At 49.0% G+C, this 14,997-nt stretch overlaps 1 protein-coding gene across 1 annotated transcript in view; it reads right to left on the minus strand.

Moving 5' to 3' along the window:
* cdk5rap2 (CDK5 regulatory subunit associated protein 2) overlaps positions 1-14,997 on the minus strand; it is a 42,597-nt gene that overhangs the window by 4,530 nt on the left and 23,070 nt on the right. Inside the window, 14 exon segments of the mRNA XM_042709357.1 lie at positions 339-444; positions 727-843; positions 1,038-1,163; positions 1,363-1,662; positions 2,992-3,149; positions 4,522-4,570; positions 5,170-5,390; positions 5,639-6,008; positions 6,698-6,781; positions 8,914-10,618; positions 10,708-11,260; positions 11,626-11,777; positions 11,890-11,946; positions 12,547-12,624. Of these exon segments, the coding sequence (XP_042565291.1) occupies positions 339-444; positions 727-843; positions 1,038-1,163; positions 1,363-1,662; positions 2,992-3,149; positions 4,522-4,570; positions 5,170-5,390; positions 5,639-6,008; positions 6,698-6,781; positions 8,914-10,618; positions 10,708-11,260; positions 11,626-11,777; positions 11,890-11,946; positions 12,547-12,624 (4,076 nt within the window).

The raw sequence follows: 14,997 nt of genomic DNA on the forward strand, positions 1-14,997 counted from the left end.
TACAAGCTAACTACAACTCCATTACGACACACACCATTACGGACACCCGACCCGGTGCACACCCGTGAGCAAACTCACACGACACACATCAGCTGCCGCCCGCTGGGGAACACGGGAGCATAATGAGCAGCATGACAGAGACAGAGTGGATGTGTGTTTACACAATATGGGATCTCTTGGAAGTGATTGATGCCTGTGTGCAGACTCTCCGCAGGTGTGTGTGTGTGTGTGTGTGTGTGTGTGTGTGTGTATGTGTTTAAGTTACATGTGCATACTCTTAGCAGGTGTGATGTGTGTGTGTGTGTGTGTGTGTGTGTGTGTGTGTGTGTTTAAGTTACCTGTGCAGATTCTCCTGCAGGTGTGTGTGTTCTCTGCGGCTGCGCTCCAGCTTGGCTGTTCTCCTGGCCAGAGTCTCACGCAGACGTTCATTCTCCTTCTGCTTATCTGCACATTTTATCACACGAACATATATTTTACATACATACTACGCATAAACATGATGACAGTCTGGTGCTTGGTATGACTGCGTCTGTAAGTATCTCCACAGTTCTGGTTAAACTGAAAGTGTGTGTATGTGTGTGTGTGTGTGTGTGTGTGTGTGTGTGTGTGTGTGTATGTAATCTTTGTTTTGGTTGGGCTATTCTCTGCATTGCAGATTATGTGCGAGTATGTGCATGCATGTGTGAGGCTGTGTGTGTGTGTTTATGTGTCTGTATGTGCGAGTACCTCTGCTGCCCTGGTTGAGCTGTTCTCTGAGTGTGTGGTTGTGGGCCCACAGCTTGCGGACCTCGTTGGCCAGCTGCCCCTGGTCCTCCAGCCCCGCGATGAAGATGTTTGTGCCTGCTGGGATACACAAGCAAGGAGAACCTCAGTCTGAATGTAAAACTTTACTGGTTTATTTGGTGCATGTGTGTTTGTGTTTGAGTGAGTGAGTAGCCACCTCTGGGATGTCTCTCTAGGATCTCCTCTCCACTTCAGTGTGTGTGTGTGTGTGTGTGTGTGTGTGTGTGTGTGTGTGTGTGTGTGTGTGTGTGTACCTGGGTCTCTCTGGGCCTCCTGCAGCCTCCTCTCCAGCTGTTCTCTTAGTCTCTCATTGGTGCAGATGGTCTCCTCCAGACGCTGACGCAGAGCGCGGATCTCTTGCAGGTGCTCAGCTAACAGATCTAACAGACAGAGCGGAGGGGGGAGATGTTCTTAAGATTCTTAAATATTTACATCCAGAAGTCTGATAAATGGCTGCAGAAACGTTTCCCATATCCCAACAGAGAAAACTGACCCTGTCTCCACTCTCTCACACACCTGTACACACACACACACACACACACACACACACACACACACAGACACACAGACACACAGTACCTGTGTTGATGGTCCTGTTGGCTGTGTCTGGCTGTGTTCTCGTCTCTGTCTGCACCCCTGCCTGCTCCTTTGTGGGTGTGAGTGTGTGTGAGTGTGTGTGCGCCTGCGCGTGCGTGTGTGTGAGGAGGGAGCGGTGCAGGTCCAGCTCGCTGCGAAGCGTGGTGTTGAGCTGCTCGCTGGAGCGCAGCTGCTCCTGCAGACGCCCGTTCTCCCTGTGCAGAGTGCGCGTGCTGCTCTCCTCTGTCTCCACGGTAACGACACCCTCGCCGGCCGCTGCCATGCCATTGGTCAGCTTCAGCCCTGTGACGCGCACACACACACACACACACAGCAGAATAAACTGTATAGCAAACTAACACACACACGAAAATAACATACACAACACACACACGAAAATATCATACAACAAGTAACAAGCTAGCACACACTTTCCGTCTGCAACATGCATTCCCACACATTAACCTCTCTGACTTCCCTCACACCTGGCCACCTATAAGTGTGTTTATTATCATATACATACCTTTTCCTTTCTCTCTGGATACTTTGAGGGCTTTTTTCCATCTGCTCTGGAAGTCTCCATCCTGCCTGTCCCTTCCCCCACCCACCTCAACCACCACCTCAGACATCTATCACAGACGCTAATTCTAATGCTAGCGCTCACTCACGTCCCAAAAGCGAAGCTGATACAGCTAATCTCACGGTGGTCACGTAGGTCAAGAGTAACAACCAAATCCCTCTTCTGTCTGACCGACTAACAAAACCACTAAGGTTTTGGTTAAAACCTTCACCTTAACGTTGTGCTATGAGATGCTCAAAGCCATATACTGACTATACAGAAGGTCTATTCTAACAAAGTCTCTGTCTAGCAGTCTTGTCCTTCTGAAGAGCTCTGAGCAAGTTTGGACAGCCACTATCCAGTATCACACACACACACACACACACACACACACACAAGTGCTGGGATTAAATCGGATAGGCCTGGTGAATAATGTATCTGTGAGGGCCAGTAATGAGATACTGGTTTACCACACACACACACACACACACACACACTTAAGTCAAGTATAGCCAGGATTACGAGACAAAATAAGTGCCATTAAAGAAGGTGGGGTATTGATTCAAGCAATCTTTCAAGGGAAAAATATCCATATTTAATTAGAGAATGGAAAACACAAAACACAATGAACACACCCACGGACACACACACAGACACACTCGCACGTGCACATCACACTCTAACCCTGAACTGACCCCATTCACAGACTAAGTGGTCCATTTACAGCTTCTCATCACAGACATACAAGCACATACAGACACGCAGACACACACACACAAACAGAAACACAGACACACACACATCACTCATAGGATTGCCTCCCAGCTTGCTGCATCTAAAAGGGGGATCAGATCACCCTCCACTCAACACACACAAGGATCTCACACACACACGCGCACAAAGAGCAGTTGCTTCTGCAGATGCTACCGTATAAATACAGTACCTCAACATATCTCCAAATGGGTATGTATGTATAGGTGTGACTGTAACTGTGTGTGAATGTGCGTAACTGTGAAGCAGAGTGTGTGTGTGTGTGTGTGTGTGTGTGCGTGTGTATAAATGCGTGCTTCTACCTGTTGAGGCTCGGAGGCCAGCAGGGGGGCTGTTGTGATAAGACGCTGTGCTGTTGTCATTGGAGATGGAGCCCTGGTGGCTGCTGGGAGATTTGACGCCTAGCTGCTCCTGCAGAGAACGGATGAGCCGAGACTTCTGCTGCAGCTCCGAGCACACACTACAGAGAGAGAGAAAGAAAGAAAGAAAGAAGGAAAGAAAGAAAGAAAGAGAGAGAGCGAGCGAGAGAAAGAAATTGTCAAAATGATGCAATGTCAGGTCACTGTTTTTACACCAAGTTCTCTAGGGTGGTCCAGCCTGAATATGCCCTGTGTCAGAGTGTTTGTGTGACAATGTCTTATACATTCAACTCCATAAAAAAAATTCACAGCACGCAAAGGCATTGTAATGAAAATCATTACAGTGGGGAAAGTGAGAATCAAGCAAACCTACCAAGAGACAAATCAAAAACGAAAGTCTTCAAAGCCACTACCTAAACGCTATACAGATGAGAGAGGGATCCTCTGTGAATGTTCTGTATGGCTGCACTGGCAGCCATGTTTGTTCATTTTCCATCAGTGAAGAAAAGCCACACCACACTATACATCACTTTCTGCCCAATCAGGAAGGATGGCCTAGCACACAGACACACTGACAGGATGAGAGACTCAGAAGAAAGTGAGTGAGTGAAAAACGAAAGCTAGAGAGAGAAAGCACACCTCACTGCAGATACGCACACACGCAAACACACACACACACTCACAGGTCCAGCTGAAGATGTGTGTTTTCTGCCAGAGTCTGGTTCTGCTGGCTCAGGTAGGCCAGCTGCTGTAGATGCTGCTCTCTGTCGCCCTCCAGCTGAGAGCGCAGGTACTGCATCTCCTCAAGCAGCGCAGCTACACACTGGCATTCACACTCGCTGTACAGGCCACCGCACCACCCAGTGACAACCTTAGTTGAGCTGCCACACTCATACATGATCTGATACTGTGTTCCTGATGCTGCATACATTTGGCACCCAAGACAAACACTCGCTTTTTTCTTTAGTACTACACAACTGTACGAATGGAAACTAGAGATGAGGGCTAATGAATGACTTGATTATTTAACAGTAACACCAAGAACCTTACTGAAACCAAACAATATAAGACAATCATGATGGAAATCATGACGAACACCAGGGGCTAGCACTAGCCACAGAGTTATTCAGAGTGTGTGTGTGTGTGTGTGTGTGTGTGTGCATGATGAGGTCAGTGAAACCAGAGTGCTGTTACGACAGCCGTCTGTCAGACTGGGTCAGACACAAAGCACAAGGGGGTGCATGAGGCGTGCATGAGGCGTGCACACCTCTCTGATGGACAAGTCCATTCTCTATGTGAGATCCACACACACACACACACACACACACACACACACACACACACACACACACACACACACACACTAATGGCCTGAGGGGGCAGAGAGCTGTCAGTTATTGGGAAACCTGTGTGAACCTTTGTGCTTGTGTGCTTGTGTGTGTGTGTGTGTGTGTGTGTGTGTGTGTGTCTCACCTCTGGGTCTGACCCATCCCTTGCTCCCTGTCTCTGGGTGAAGTGTCCCCTGTAAGACAAAGAGGATGATGGGTAATGAAAGATCTGTCCCTCCAAATCACACAATTCACTGGACATCAGAGCCCCCCCGCCCCCCCAGCCCCATTGGACCTCTCAGTGACCTTCCCTCCACCCAGTGTTTATGCCTTAAATTCTCAGAGAGGTTGTTCTTGGCCGAGGCGTCTCTGGGCTGTGGTCCAGACTGAGCTGGATGAGCAGACAGTGAGTCTGTGGGGGAGTGTTTGTGTACCTGGCTGAAGAAAAGAAACATTAATCTGCACGTTTGCTTCTCTGCCTGTGCTTGACTAGGACATGGCTACAGCATTGCTAGGCTTTGTGTATTTTCAGGAACTGTGCAATGGTGAGTCTGTGCATGTGTGTGTGTGTGTGTGTGTGTGTGTGTGTGTGTATGTGCAGCTGACTGTATCATTTCTTGTGTGGCTCGCCTCTCCTGCATGCATGTCTGTGTATTTATGTGCATCTGATTGTATGACTGAGTATCTGTGTATGTATGTGTGTGTGTGTGTGTGTGTGTGTGTGTGTGTGTGTGTGTGTGTGTGTGTGTGTGTGTGTGTGTGTGTGTGTGTGAGAGTATTTCTCTGAGTGTACCTGGCTGCAGCATGTTCAGAAGCCCCAGGCTGTGGTCTAGGCTCTGCTGGATGTTCTGTCCCAGGTGAGGCTGCTGCTGGGAGGTCTGCAGCATGTCCTCCATGGCCCTACGGAGCTCCATCAGCACGCGCCGCTGCTCCACGCCCAGCAGCCCACTGGCACGGATCTGCTGCCTCAGCTCACACAGCTCCCGCGCCTGGGACTGCACCAGAGACTCGATCCTACACACACACACAGACAGACAGACAGACAGACAGACAGACAGACAGACAGACAGACAGACCAGATATGGTGGAGAAGGGGAGAATTAAATTAAACTGTCTCAATATGGCAAAATCAGGTAAAGGGATAAAATTCAACATAACTACATCTCTTAGTATAAACGGACATTTTTACTGGCACTAGACAGACATAGAGTCCAAGTTTACTTCAATCAAAAGCAACATGTGATAAGGCATAACGCGCCAACCTGGAGGGAGAGGCAGACTGGCAGAGGCTTCTGTTCAGTGTTCGGTCCTTCCCCAGCTCTCCAGAGCCCAGGCAGGACTTCTGCTCCCTCCTCCCTCGTCTCTCGCCCTTCTCCGCGCGCTCGCCATCTGCCCCAGAGGCGGCGGTCAGCAGTTCAACGGAGAGTGATGACCTCCGGTGGCCTGTCTGCAGGTGCTGGATGACCTTCTGCTGACCCTCCACCTGAGCGCGCAGCTGGGCCAGCTGCTGCCGGATCAGGGTGGGGTCAGCGTCGGGGTCACAGAGGTCAGCCGGGGGTCGCGGGGTCAGGCTGAGGCCGGGTGAGCTGGGGTAGGAGGGGCTGGAGGCAGTGTCCAGCACCACATCCACGTCTGAGAGAGATGGAGTTACACACACACACACACACACACACACACACACACACACACACACACACACACACACACACACACACACACACACACACAGACACAGGCATGAACACAAATACCAAGCAGAAACATCTGTGAGGTTGGAGTTTTCCAAAGTGACATAAAGTCAAAAATGAGGGTCAGGGGACCTTTTTCCAGTGACAGGTCATGAGTATGGGAGAAGGGCTGCAATGGACTGTAAAACACACACATGCATGGACACACACGCACACATACACACAAACACGCAAGCACGCACACACACGGCCACACAGCATCAACAATTAAGAAGGAGAAGCATAGCAGATAGCTCAGCATGAAGTAGTATTGCACACACAAACACACTCAGAAGATCAATATCAAGGACACGCAGTGATAAATACACCAAACCGGATCGTTGAAGCCATGCAAAGTGAGAACCAGTGTAAAGGCTGAACACAGTGACAGACACACACATGGGCACCCCAAGGTGCTCCCTACATGCATTCTCCACCAATCACTTGTGTTTCGTGCTCTGTTAGTCAGCCAATCAGCTCTCAGCATGCTGGAGTGAGCTCATGCTCCATCCTGAGCGCGCCTGCCCACTGCACTGCCACGCAGGTGGAGGTGACTGTTAGGGTCAGAGGTCGTGTGGAGGTCACATGGTATACCTGTGCTACTGGCCTCCGGCTCGCTGCGCCCGCTGGTCTCATAGCCCTGGTCCTGCGCCCGCTCCTCTGCTGCAGCAGGGGGCGCTACAGATCACACACTCAATCAGAGACACGTCTCGTCTCCAAGCTGCTTATTAGGTCCCTCTCTCCCTCTGTCCCATGTCTCCACTGCCATTTAACCAACCTACTCCTCTCCCTCTGTCCCAAGTGTCCACTACCATTTAACCAACCTACTCCTCTCCCTCTGTCCCAAGTGTCCACTGCCATTTAACCAACCTGCTCCTCTTTCTCTGTCCCAAGTGTCCACTGCCATTTAACCAACCTACTCCTCTCCCTCTGTCCCAAGTGTCCACTGCCATTTAACCAACCTGCTCCTCTTTCTCTGTCCCAAGTGTCCACTGCCATTTAACCAACCTACTCCTCTCCCTCTGTCCCAAGTGTCCACTGCCATTTAACCAACCTGCTCCTCTTTCTCTGTCCCATGTCTCCACTGCCATTTAACCATTCAACCTGCTCCTCTCTCTACTGAAGCGCTCAGCACCTTCGCTTCTTTCTGGCTCCTTCTTTCTCTTATCCCCCCTTCTTTTGTCACTGCTCTACTTGTCTATGTCTTTGTTTGTTTCTTCCCTTTCTTTCTCTCTCGCTCTCTCTCCCCTTCAACGTGCTTCAAGCATTTCAAGCACAAGAAACATGCTGACAAGACATACCCATAAACCCACAATACACCCTGGTTGAAGTCAGCACAGGCAATTCTGCTTGTTTGACTACAAGCCTAGTCAGCACAGTGATTGTGTTCGGTTTGAATTGGTATATGTGTGTGTGTGTGTGTGTGTGTGTGTGTGTGTGTGTGTGTGTGTGTGTGTGCGTGCGCATTAGGGCTGTCAACGAATATTCTAAATTCGAATATATATTCGAATAGTTGTTAAAAATAGAATTTCGAATGTGAAAGTTAAAATTCGAATGTAAAAAAAAAACAGCGGCAGCACTTTCTGCTTTGCGGGTGGGCGCGCGCCTGAGATCAGGGACAGGTCACAGGAGTCTCACTGTCTGGCACAGAGTCACTGCTGACAGTTGACTTGCGAGATGCAGAAAGTGCAGAATCCAGCTTGACCGCAGCAGAGAAAGTGATTGTAACCCCCAAACATCTAAAGAGTGATGTCTGGAAATATTTCGGATTTTGGTCAGTTGATGGTAAACTTGTTGAGCCTACAGCTTAAGTAGTGTATAAGCTATGTAAGCTAGAGTTAGCTTACCATTCAACAACTAGCAACTTGAGGCTACATCTCCACATTTTGGAGATGTAGCCCCACGTTGCTAGTTGTTGAATGGTAACCTAACTCTAGCTTACACACTACTTTAGCTGTAGGCTCAACAAGTTGCCTCACTGCTGACAGTTGACTTGGTGGAAGATGGCAGAAAGTGCAGAACCCTGCTTGACCGCAGCAGAGAAAGTGATTGTAACCCCCAAAAATCTAAAGAGTGATGTCTGGAAATATTTCGGATTTTGGGCAGTTGATTGTAAACTTGTTGAGCCTACAGATAAAGTAGTGTGTAAGCTATGTAAGCTAGCGTTAGCTTACCATTCAACAACTAGCAACTCGAGGCTACATCTCCAAAATGTGCATCCAAGTGAATATGGCATAATATTTGGAACTTCAGCGAAACAGCCACGTCTGGATACATATTTTGCGCCGTCCGTCACAAGTTCGTTGCCTGCGGCACGACAGGAGGCCTGCACGCAAAAATTGATTTCGTTCATATGCAAGGACATGAGTCCGATCAGTTTGGTGGATGGGATAGGCTTCAGGGAGTTCTGTAAAGCACTGGAACCGAGGTACCGTATCCCTTGTTGTCGTTCATTTAAACCGCTATGCGCAGAGAGCGCGACGGTGCGGGAGAGGCAGAGAGAGGGAGAGGCCAAGCTCTGCGGTCTTGGCCATTAGTTAATTTACTTATTTTTGTGTAGGTAATATGTTGTTAAATATGTTTAAACTTAAATAAATTACCTATACAAGTAGTTATGTCTCGTTGTATTAATTTGTCCTGTTATTGACGTGCCTAATGCGCAACCAGAAATTCGAATATGTTCGAATATATGTGTTTTTTTAAAGCGAATATTCGAACGTCATTTTTGAGCAATTTTGACAGCCCTAGTGTGCATCTGTTTGTCTGTCTTTATATGTCTGAGAGTGTGTGTGTGGGTAAAAAGCTCTCACCTCTGTGTCTGCCAGCCTGTGAGATCTGTAGCCTGTCCTGCAGGCTGGCGAGCTGCTCCTCTAACACGCTCACTCTCTGGGCACGCTCCCCGAAGAGCTGCAGCAGGAGCAGCAGGTTGTGATGCAGGTCCTGAGGGGCCAGGCTAGGATGAGATTTGGATTTCACTGGATTCTGCTTGCTCTGATGGGCCGGGCTGGACTGGGACCGGGTTTTGGTTGGACTTTGCTGGTTCTTAGAGGCCGAGCTGGAATGGGGTTTGGACTTTGAGGGACTCTGCTGGGTGTGTAGGACCGGGCTGGGTGTTGATCCACTTTCTGCCGTAATCTGGACGCTGAATCTCTCAGGAGGCGGGGTGATCAGCATCAGCGCGGGGTTTGGATGGACCTTGGGTGTGGAGGTGTGAGTAGGAGCGAGTCCATCTAACCTGCTCTTCTGATGCAGCACGTGAAGAAGACGGTTCATCTGCTGCATAAGCGTGGCGTTGAGAGAGGTGCTTGCATGGTCAGAGGCACGACGGGGGTCAGAAAGGTCATCGGGGTCAGGACGGGAACAGCAGGCAACAAGAGCCTCCACTGCGCCCTCCACAGCCCGCACACACTCACGCAAACACTCCTCTCTCTGTGCATTGCCACGCAGGTCGGCCATTTTGGGAAGGACCTTGCGAGTCTTCACACTCTGCAATCCTTCCCCTTCTATTTGGCTACTGCTGCTGCTGTGGCGGCTCCCCCCCTGGCCAACAGAGGCGCTAGACAAATCAGGACTGAGTGAGGGACTCACAACAGTCATGCTAGCTTCGTTAACACTGCTACTGGATTTGGTTTTGGCAGGACTTCTGTGCTTATAGTCAGCTACTTTAGCATTGTTAGCATCAGTGCTAAGAGCGGCATCAACAGCAGTGGGGCTATGGTCGGTTTTAGCGTTAGCATAGGCCTTCACCTGGGCCTCGGCAGCCCTGAGGCGCTCCTGCAGCTCGGCGTTGAGTCGGCTCTGCTCCCACAATGCCTCCTGGATGGCGTCCGCCTGCCGCTGCACCTGCTGGGGGTCTCGGAGCGCCTGCACCTCCTCCTGGAGCTCCTCCAGCCGGGCCAACAGCTCGGGAGCGTGAGAATATGTGGCATCCGGCTCGCATTGAGCCAGGGCCGCAATGGCCTCCTCGGCTCTCCTCACACACTCCTGCAGCCTGGCGCTCAGCCCCAGAGGCTCAGGATCCAGGTCTGAGCCCTGAGCCCGGCCGCTCGTAGCCACACCAGTTTGGGAGTCCAGGCTGCAGGCCGTGAGGTAGGCGATGGTGGACTCCGCCGCCTTCAACGCCTGCAGGTATTCACGCAGGAGCCGGTCCTTCTCCTGAAGCTCCGCCTGCAGATCCTCCCACTGCTCCGCCTTCCGCTGCAGAAGCCCCTCCCTCTCCTGGCACTCCTGCTGAAGAAGCTCCAGCTGAGTCTCCAGCTCGAGGGTCACGACCACATCTCCATCCGTGCCCAGGGTCCGCTCAGAGCGCACAGGGCTGCGTCTGGAGCTCGTGGTCCCTGGGCTGCTTTGCTGGGACGATCTAGGGGACGCTGGCTGGTCCTCAGCCCCCAGGAGGTTCCTCTGTGCTGGGTAGGGCGAGTCTGGACCCCCATCACACACCGGGTGGTCCACTCCCGGCCTCTCGGCCTGTCTGCTGAAGCGGGCCAAGACAGGCAGCCTGGACTTCACGTACGCCTAGGAGATAAACAATGATATTATAAATCTGACCAATCACGCATGTGTGTCTTTGTTATGTCTCTGTGAAAGGGCCAATCAGATCTTACTGTGTGTCTGGCAATGAGGTTGATCGTCTGTCTGCTGGGGGAGCTGGACTTGGAGGAGGCGCTCTCATCATCCCGGCTGTCTGTCCCTATCTCCTCTCTCTGACCTCTCTCCCCTTCTCCTCTCTCCCTTCTTTCCTTTGGCCTCTCTCTCTCTCTCCTCGCCGTCTCTCCCCTTCCTCCCTCGTTCTCTCCGGCACAACTCCTCCTCTCTCTCTCCTGCCTCTCTTTCTCTCTTACTCTCCTCTCCTTGTCCTCTCTCTCCTGCAGCAGTTTGCCCTCCAGGCTCCGTGCCCGCCGCTCTAAGGCCTCGTTCTCCTCCCTCAGTCTCTCCATCTCGCGTGCCATGCTGACGATCAGTTCGGGGTCGAAGGCGCCGGCCTGTGCCGTGCTGCGCTGCAGCTGCTCCTTCAGCTGACTGATGACCTGACCGTGACCCCTGGCCTCCGACCTCAGACGCTGGATGGTATGGCGGAGGTCACCGGGGCCATCGCTGTCACCGGAAGCGTCGGCGCTTTCCTTGCTCTCTTTAGACCGCTGCTCCTTCTGACTCGATCTGCAAACAGACACACACACACACACACACACACAGACACTGTCAATGAAATTCCATAAAGGGAATTGTATCTGAACACAGACTGTATGTGTAGCTACACATGTGTATTTTGATGCATTTGTTTCCTTGAATGTATTAAATCTCTATGGAAGATTTCAGGACCATAATGTAAACCACTAAACCAAAAGTATTTAGGCATGTGGAATTACCATGTGGAAAGTTTTTTTCTTGAAATTGTTCACTGCTATTGGATGAGCAAATGCAGATAAAGTGTTTCTTGACGGGGAACGTTTATTTCTGCACTGGTGTTAGCTGGTCTACCACTGCACACTGGTGATGTGTTATTACAGTGATGTGTGGCTGACCTGTCAGGTGAGGTTGTCTGGGACCTGTGCCCAGATGACTGGTCACACTGCCAGACCTCCTGCTGTATGCTGAGGAACACTGCAGGCAAGCCAGCCAATGACACGTTTTCACTGCTGCCTCCATCAGGTGAACGAGCAACAACGAGCTTCACCTGACACACACACACACACACACACACACACACACAAATAATGGGCATTACAGATGTGTCCCTGTGCATGTTCCTCTGAGTATATAGCTCTATTCAGCAGTGTGCCTCTCACCTGTGTGTTTGTGCTCCGCCGCCTTTCTGTGTTAACCTGCTCTGCTACCTCTGGGTGCTGTGGCAATGGGATGGATGGTGATACACACACACACACACACGACTTCAGAACATAAAATGCAATGAGGAAAAATAATACACTCCCCACACACATCCTCAAAAGCATATGCACATACACACATATGCTCTCTTGCACAAGCACACGCCCTCACACCCACATTCAGACCAGTCATGACGGAACAGAAGATACCACTGCAACCGCAGGGTGGTCATGGGTAAGAAAAAACGGCCAATGGGACAGAGAGAGGAGAAAACAGTGAGGTTAGGAGGGATGGAGAAACAAACACACATTTAAAGAACATGCTCTACAAGTGGAAACAAGTGTGTTAATTGGTACTAGAGATTTTCTATCCCTAGAGACATTGTGGAAGAGAGAGAATCTACCTACACAGAGAGAGAGAGAGAGAGAGAGAACCTAGAGAGAGAAAGTTACGAGAGAGAGGGAGACTACTGGTGCTTTGCTATACATGCATACAGGAGATGCGTCAACTTGTAGGAGAGATTTGGATTTTCCACTAGACACAGAGACGCAGACACACAAACGAGCTTAGCGATTAATAGGGTCAGAGATTAAGTCAGGGTCAGGGTTAATGGTCACCTGGCTGTAAGGTGGAAGCTCTGGGGTAAGTGCCGCTCTCTTCTGCAGCTCGGCATTCAAGGCCTGCAACTCAGCCACCTGAGAGAGAGAGAGAGAGCGCGAGAGAGAGCGAGAGAGAGAAAGAGAAAGAGATAGGGGGGACAACAGCTTCATATTAACACATTTAATTTAGATCAGGTTTCAGTCTTAAATCACACACTTTTTTGTGCGCCTCCAGTTCCACACATTTCAGTTCCACGCATTCCCACCTTCGCACTCTGATCGCACCCACAGCGATTAACTTCATGATAAAGGTGGGCTCATGAAAAAGGCAGGATTTATTTAAAGGAGAAGCAGACCGATCACAACCTCGTTTATTTTGGCCGCACGAAAACGTGGAACATGGACCTGGTTGATGTCATTAAAATCCATGGAAAACATTAACCAGACTTTGATTTTGAAAAAGACTGTGTTACGAACAACCTCAAATGAAAACATCTGTTTCTATCACACAAACAAAGAATTACATTTGCGAGGAGACCTATTTATAAAGAGGTGTTTGAGGTGTTGAGATTCAAGCTTCAATGTCCCATCTTAAGATCATGTTGCGTAGCCTATTGTTAAACACTCAATGGTAATCAAGTAATCAAACACCTTGCCTCTGATGACCGAAAAGGACCCGTGCATCATACCCGCTGTATTTCTAAATGAATAAAGCCCAGGAGGTCGGCTGTTGTAAGGTTAACTAGAGCTTGTTTACGCATCTCATTCTCAAGGACAGCAGCTTCAAATAACATCCATTCAACTCCATTTCTTCACTTCTCCAACACTCAAAGGCCTTACGCTGACACCTAGTTGTGTGGTTCCAAATAGAGGTATCAGACAGACAGGACATGATACCAGCCACCCTCTGAAAGGAACCAGAGACAGAACACTAATTATTTGGATGAGGGCCGGCAGAGAATGTGGCTTGGATGATTACTGTGGCTTGGAGGTTGTTTGTCCAAGGTTTGGCACAAGTGTAGTGGACGATGGCTTCACGGTCAAGTTGAAATCTCTGGATGCACAGCACATCGGAAAACTCCAGTATATCCAAACAAGGTCGGAACACTCACAGTCTTCTTCTTTCACTTTTCCGTCTTTCACTGAAATTGCTGAGTTTTATTCTTATTAAACACATTTCTTACCAGGCTTGTTCACAATATCATGTGATTAAAATATATTTTAACGCTAGGCCCTTGTTACCTTATATTACATTGTTAATAGAAATAATGTACTGTTATTTCAGAAGATGAAAACTAGGGGTGGGGGAGAAAAAAAAAATCGATTCTTCGAACGATTCTGTCTCGATTCAGATTTTTTTTTTCCCTTTACATCCATTTTGTGTTGAAATGCAAGCTGCATCGGTTATTGCATTGTTCGTAGAAAGTCATAATTGTGACAAGGAAAAGCTCTCTAAATAAAAAATAGAGAAGGTAACTCATCTGTTGATTTTCTTTAATTATCAAACACAAAGTAGGGAGTGATTAGCAACCTCTGAGTAGCAAACTCAAATGTTTTAAAAATCGAGATGCATCGATAATCGTTTTATCGGTTTAGAATTGATAATCGGTTCGGAATCGATAATCGGCCTAGAATCGAATCCTCTGAATCGGAATCGAATTAAATCGTGAGGTGCCAAGAGATTCCCACCCCTAATGAAAACACACAAATATTGTGCTTTTGTACTGGTACGTCTATACCGATAAAAATATGCCTACTGCCAACATAAAAGGCAGAGTACCATTCCGAAAGGTGTTTCACCTTGTAGTGGTGCTTGACTTACAGCCCTCAGAAGTGCATAGCTGACAAGCCTGCAAACTTAGGTCAAGGGAAGAATACGCATAGGCTGAAAAGTGTGTGACTGCATGCTTTTTAAAAGTTCTGCACGTGGGAGAGTCGCGCCCTTAGTACCTAACCATGTGGATCCAAGATAAACAACATTACCCACAAGGCCCTGAGGGGGCAGAAAAGAGGGGCTGCACCTGGGATCCAGCTGCCTCAGCCTACCGGGTTTGGCACATTATATTGGAGTTCAGTTTTAAAAGCAGCGTGTTTTTACTTTGTGGCCTCATATAAACATTCTTCCTTTTGTGGAGCGGGATTCATGGAGGTTCTTAGATCAGAGATCAATGGTTTGATTAAAAGCGGCTGTTAAACTGACCTACTTACTACGGCATAACAAAGGGCTTTTCCTGCTCTTATTGACTAAAGACAGCTGGCAAACATTTTAAATAACTGGAAGCTGAACCCAGGCCAGGACATTATTATTAGCTTGTTAGCTAGGCCCAGCTTGCTGTTTCATCAGCCAGTTAAACCACTGATGTGCTCAATGTTGTTATTATGCTTTGTATCATAAACAGTTAACTGCTAATTAATAGCCAATGTGGAGTAAACAGGCTATACTGATAAGGCTTTCAGAACCAGGCTTTA

Source organism: Clupea harengus, chromosome 12 (assembly GCF_900700415.2).
Source record: "Clupea harengus chromosome 12, Ch_v2.0.2, whole genome shotgun sequence".
Lineage (NCBI taxonomy): Eukaryota > Metazoa > Chordata > Actinopteri > Clupeiformes > Clupeidae > Clupea > Clupea harengus.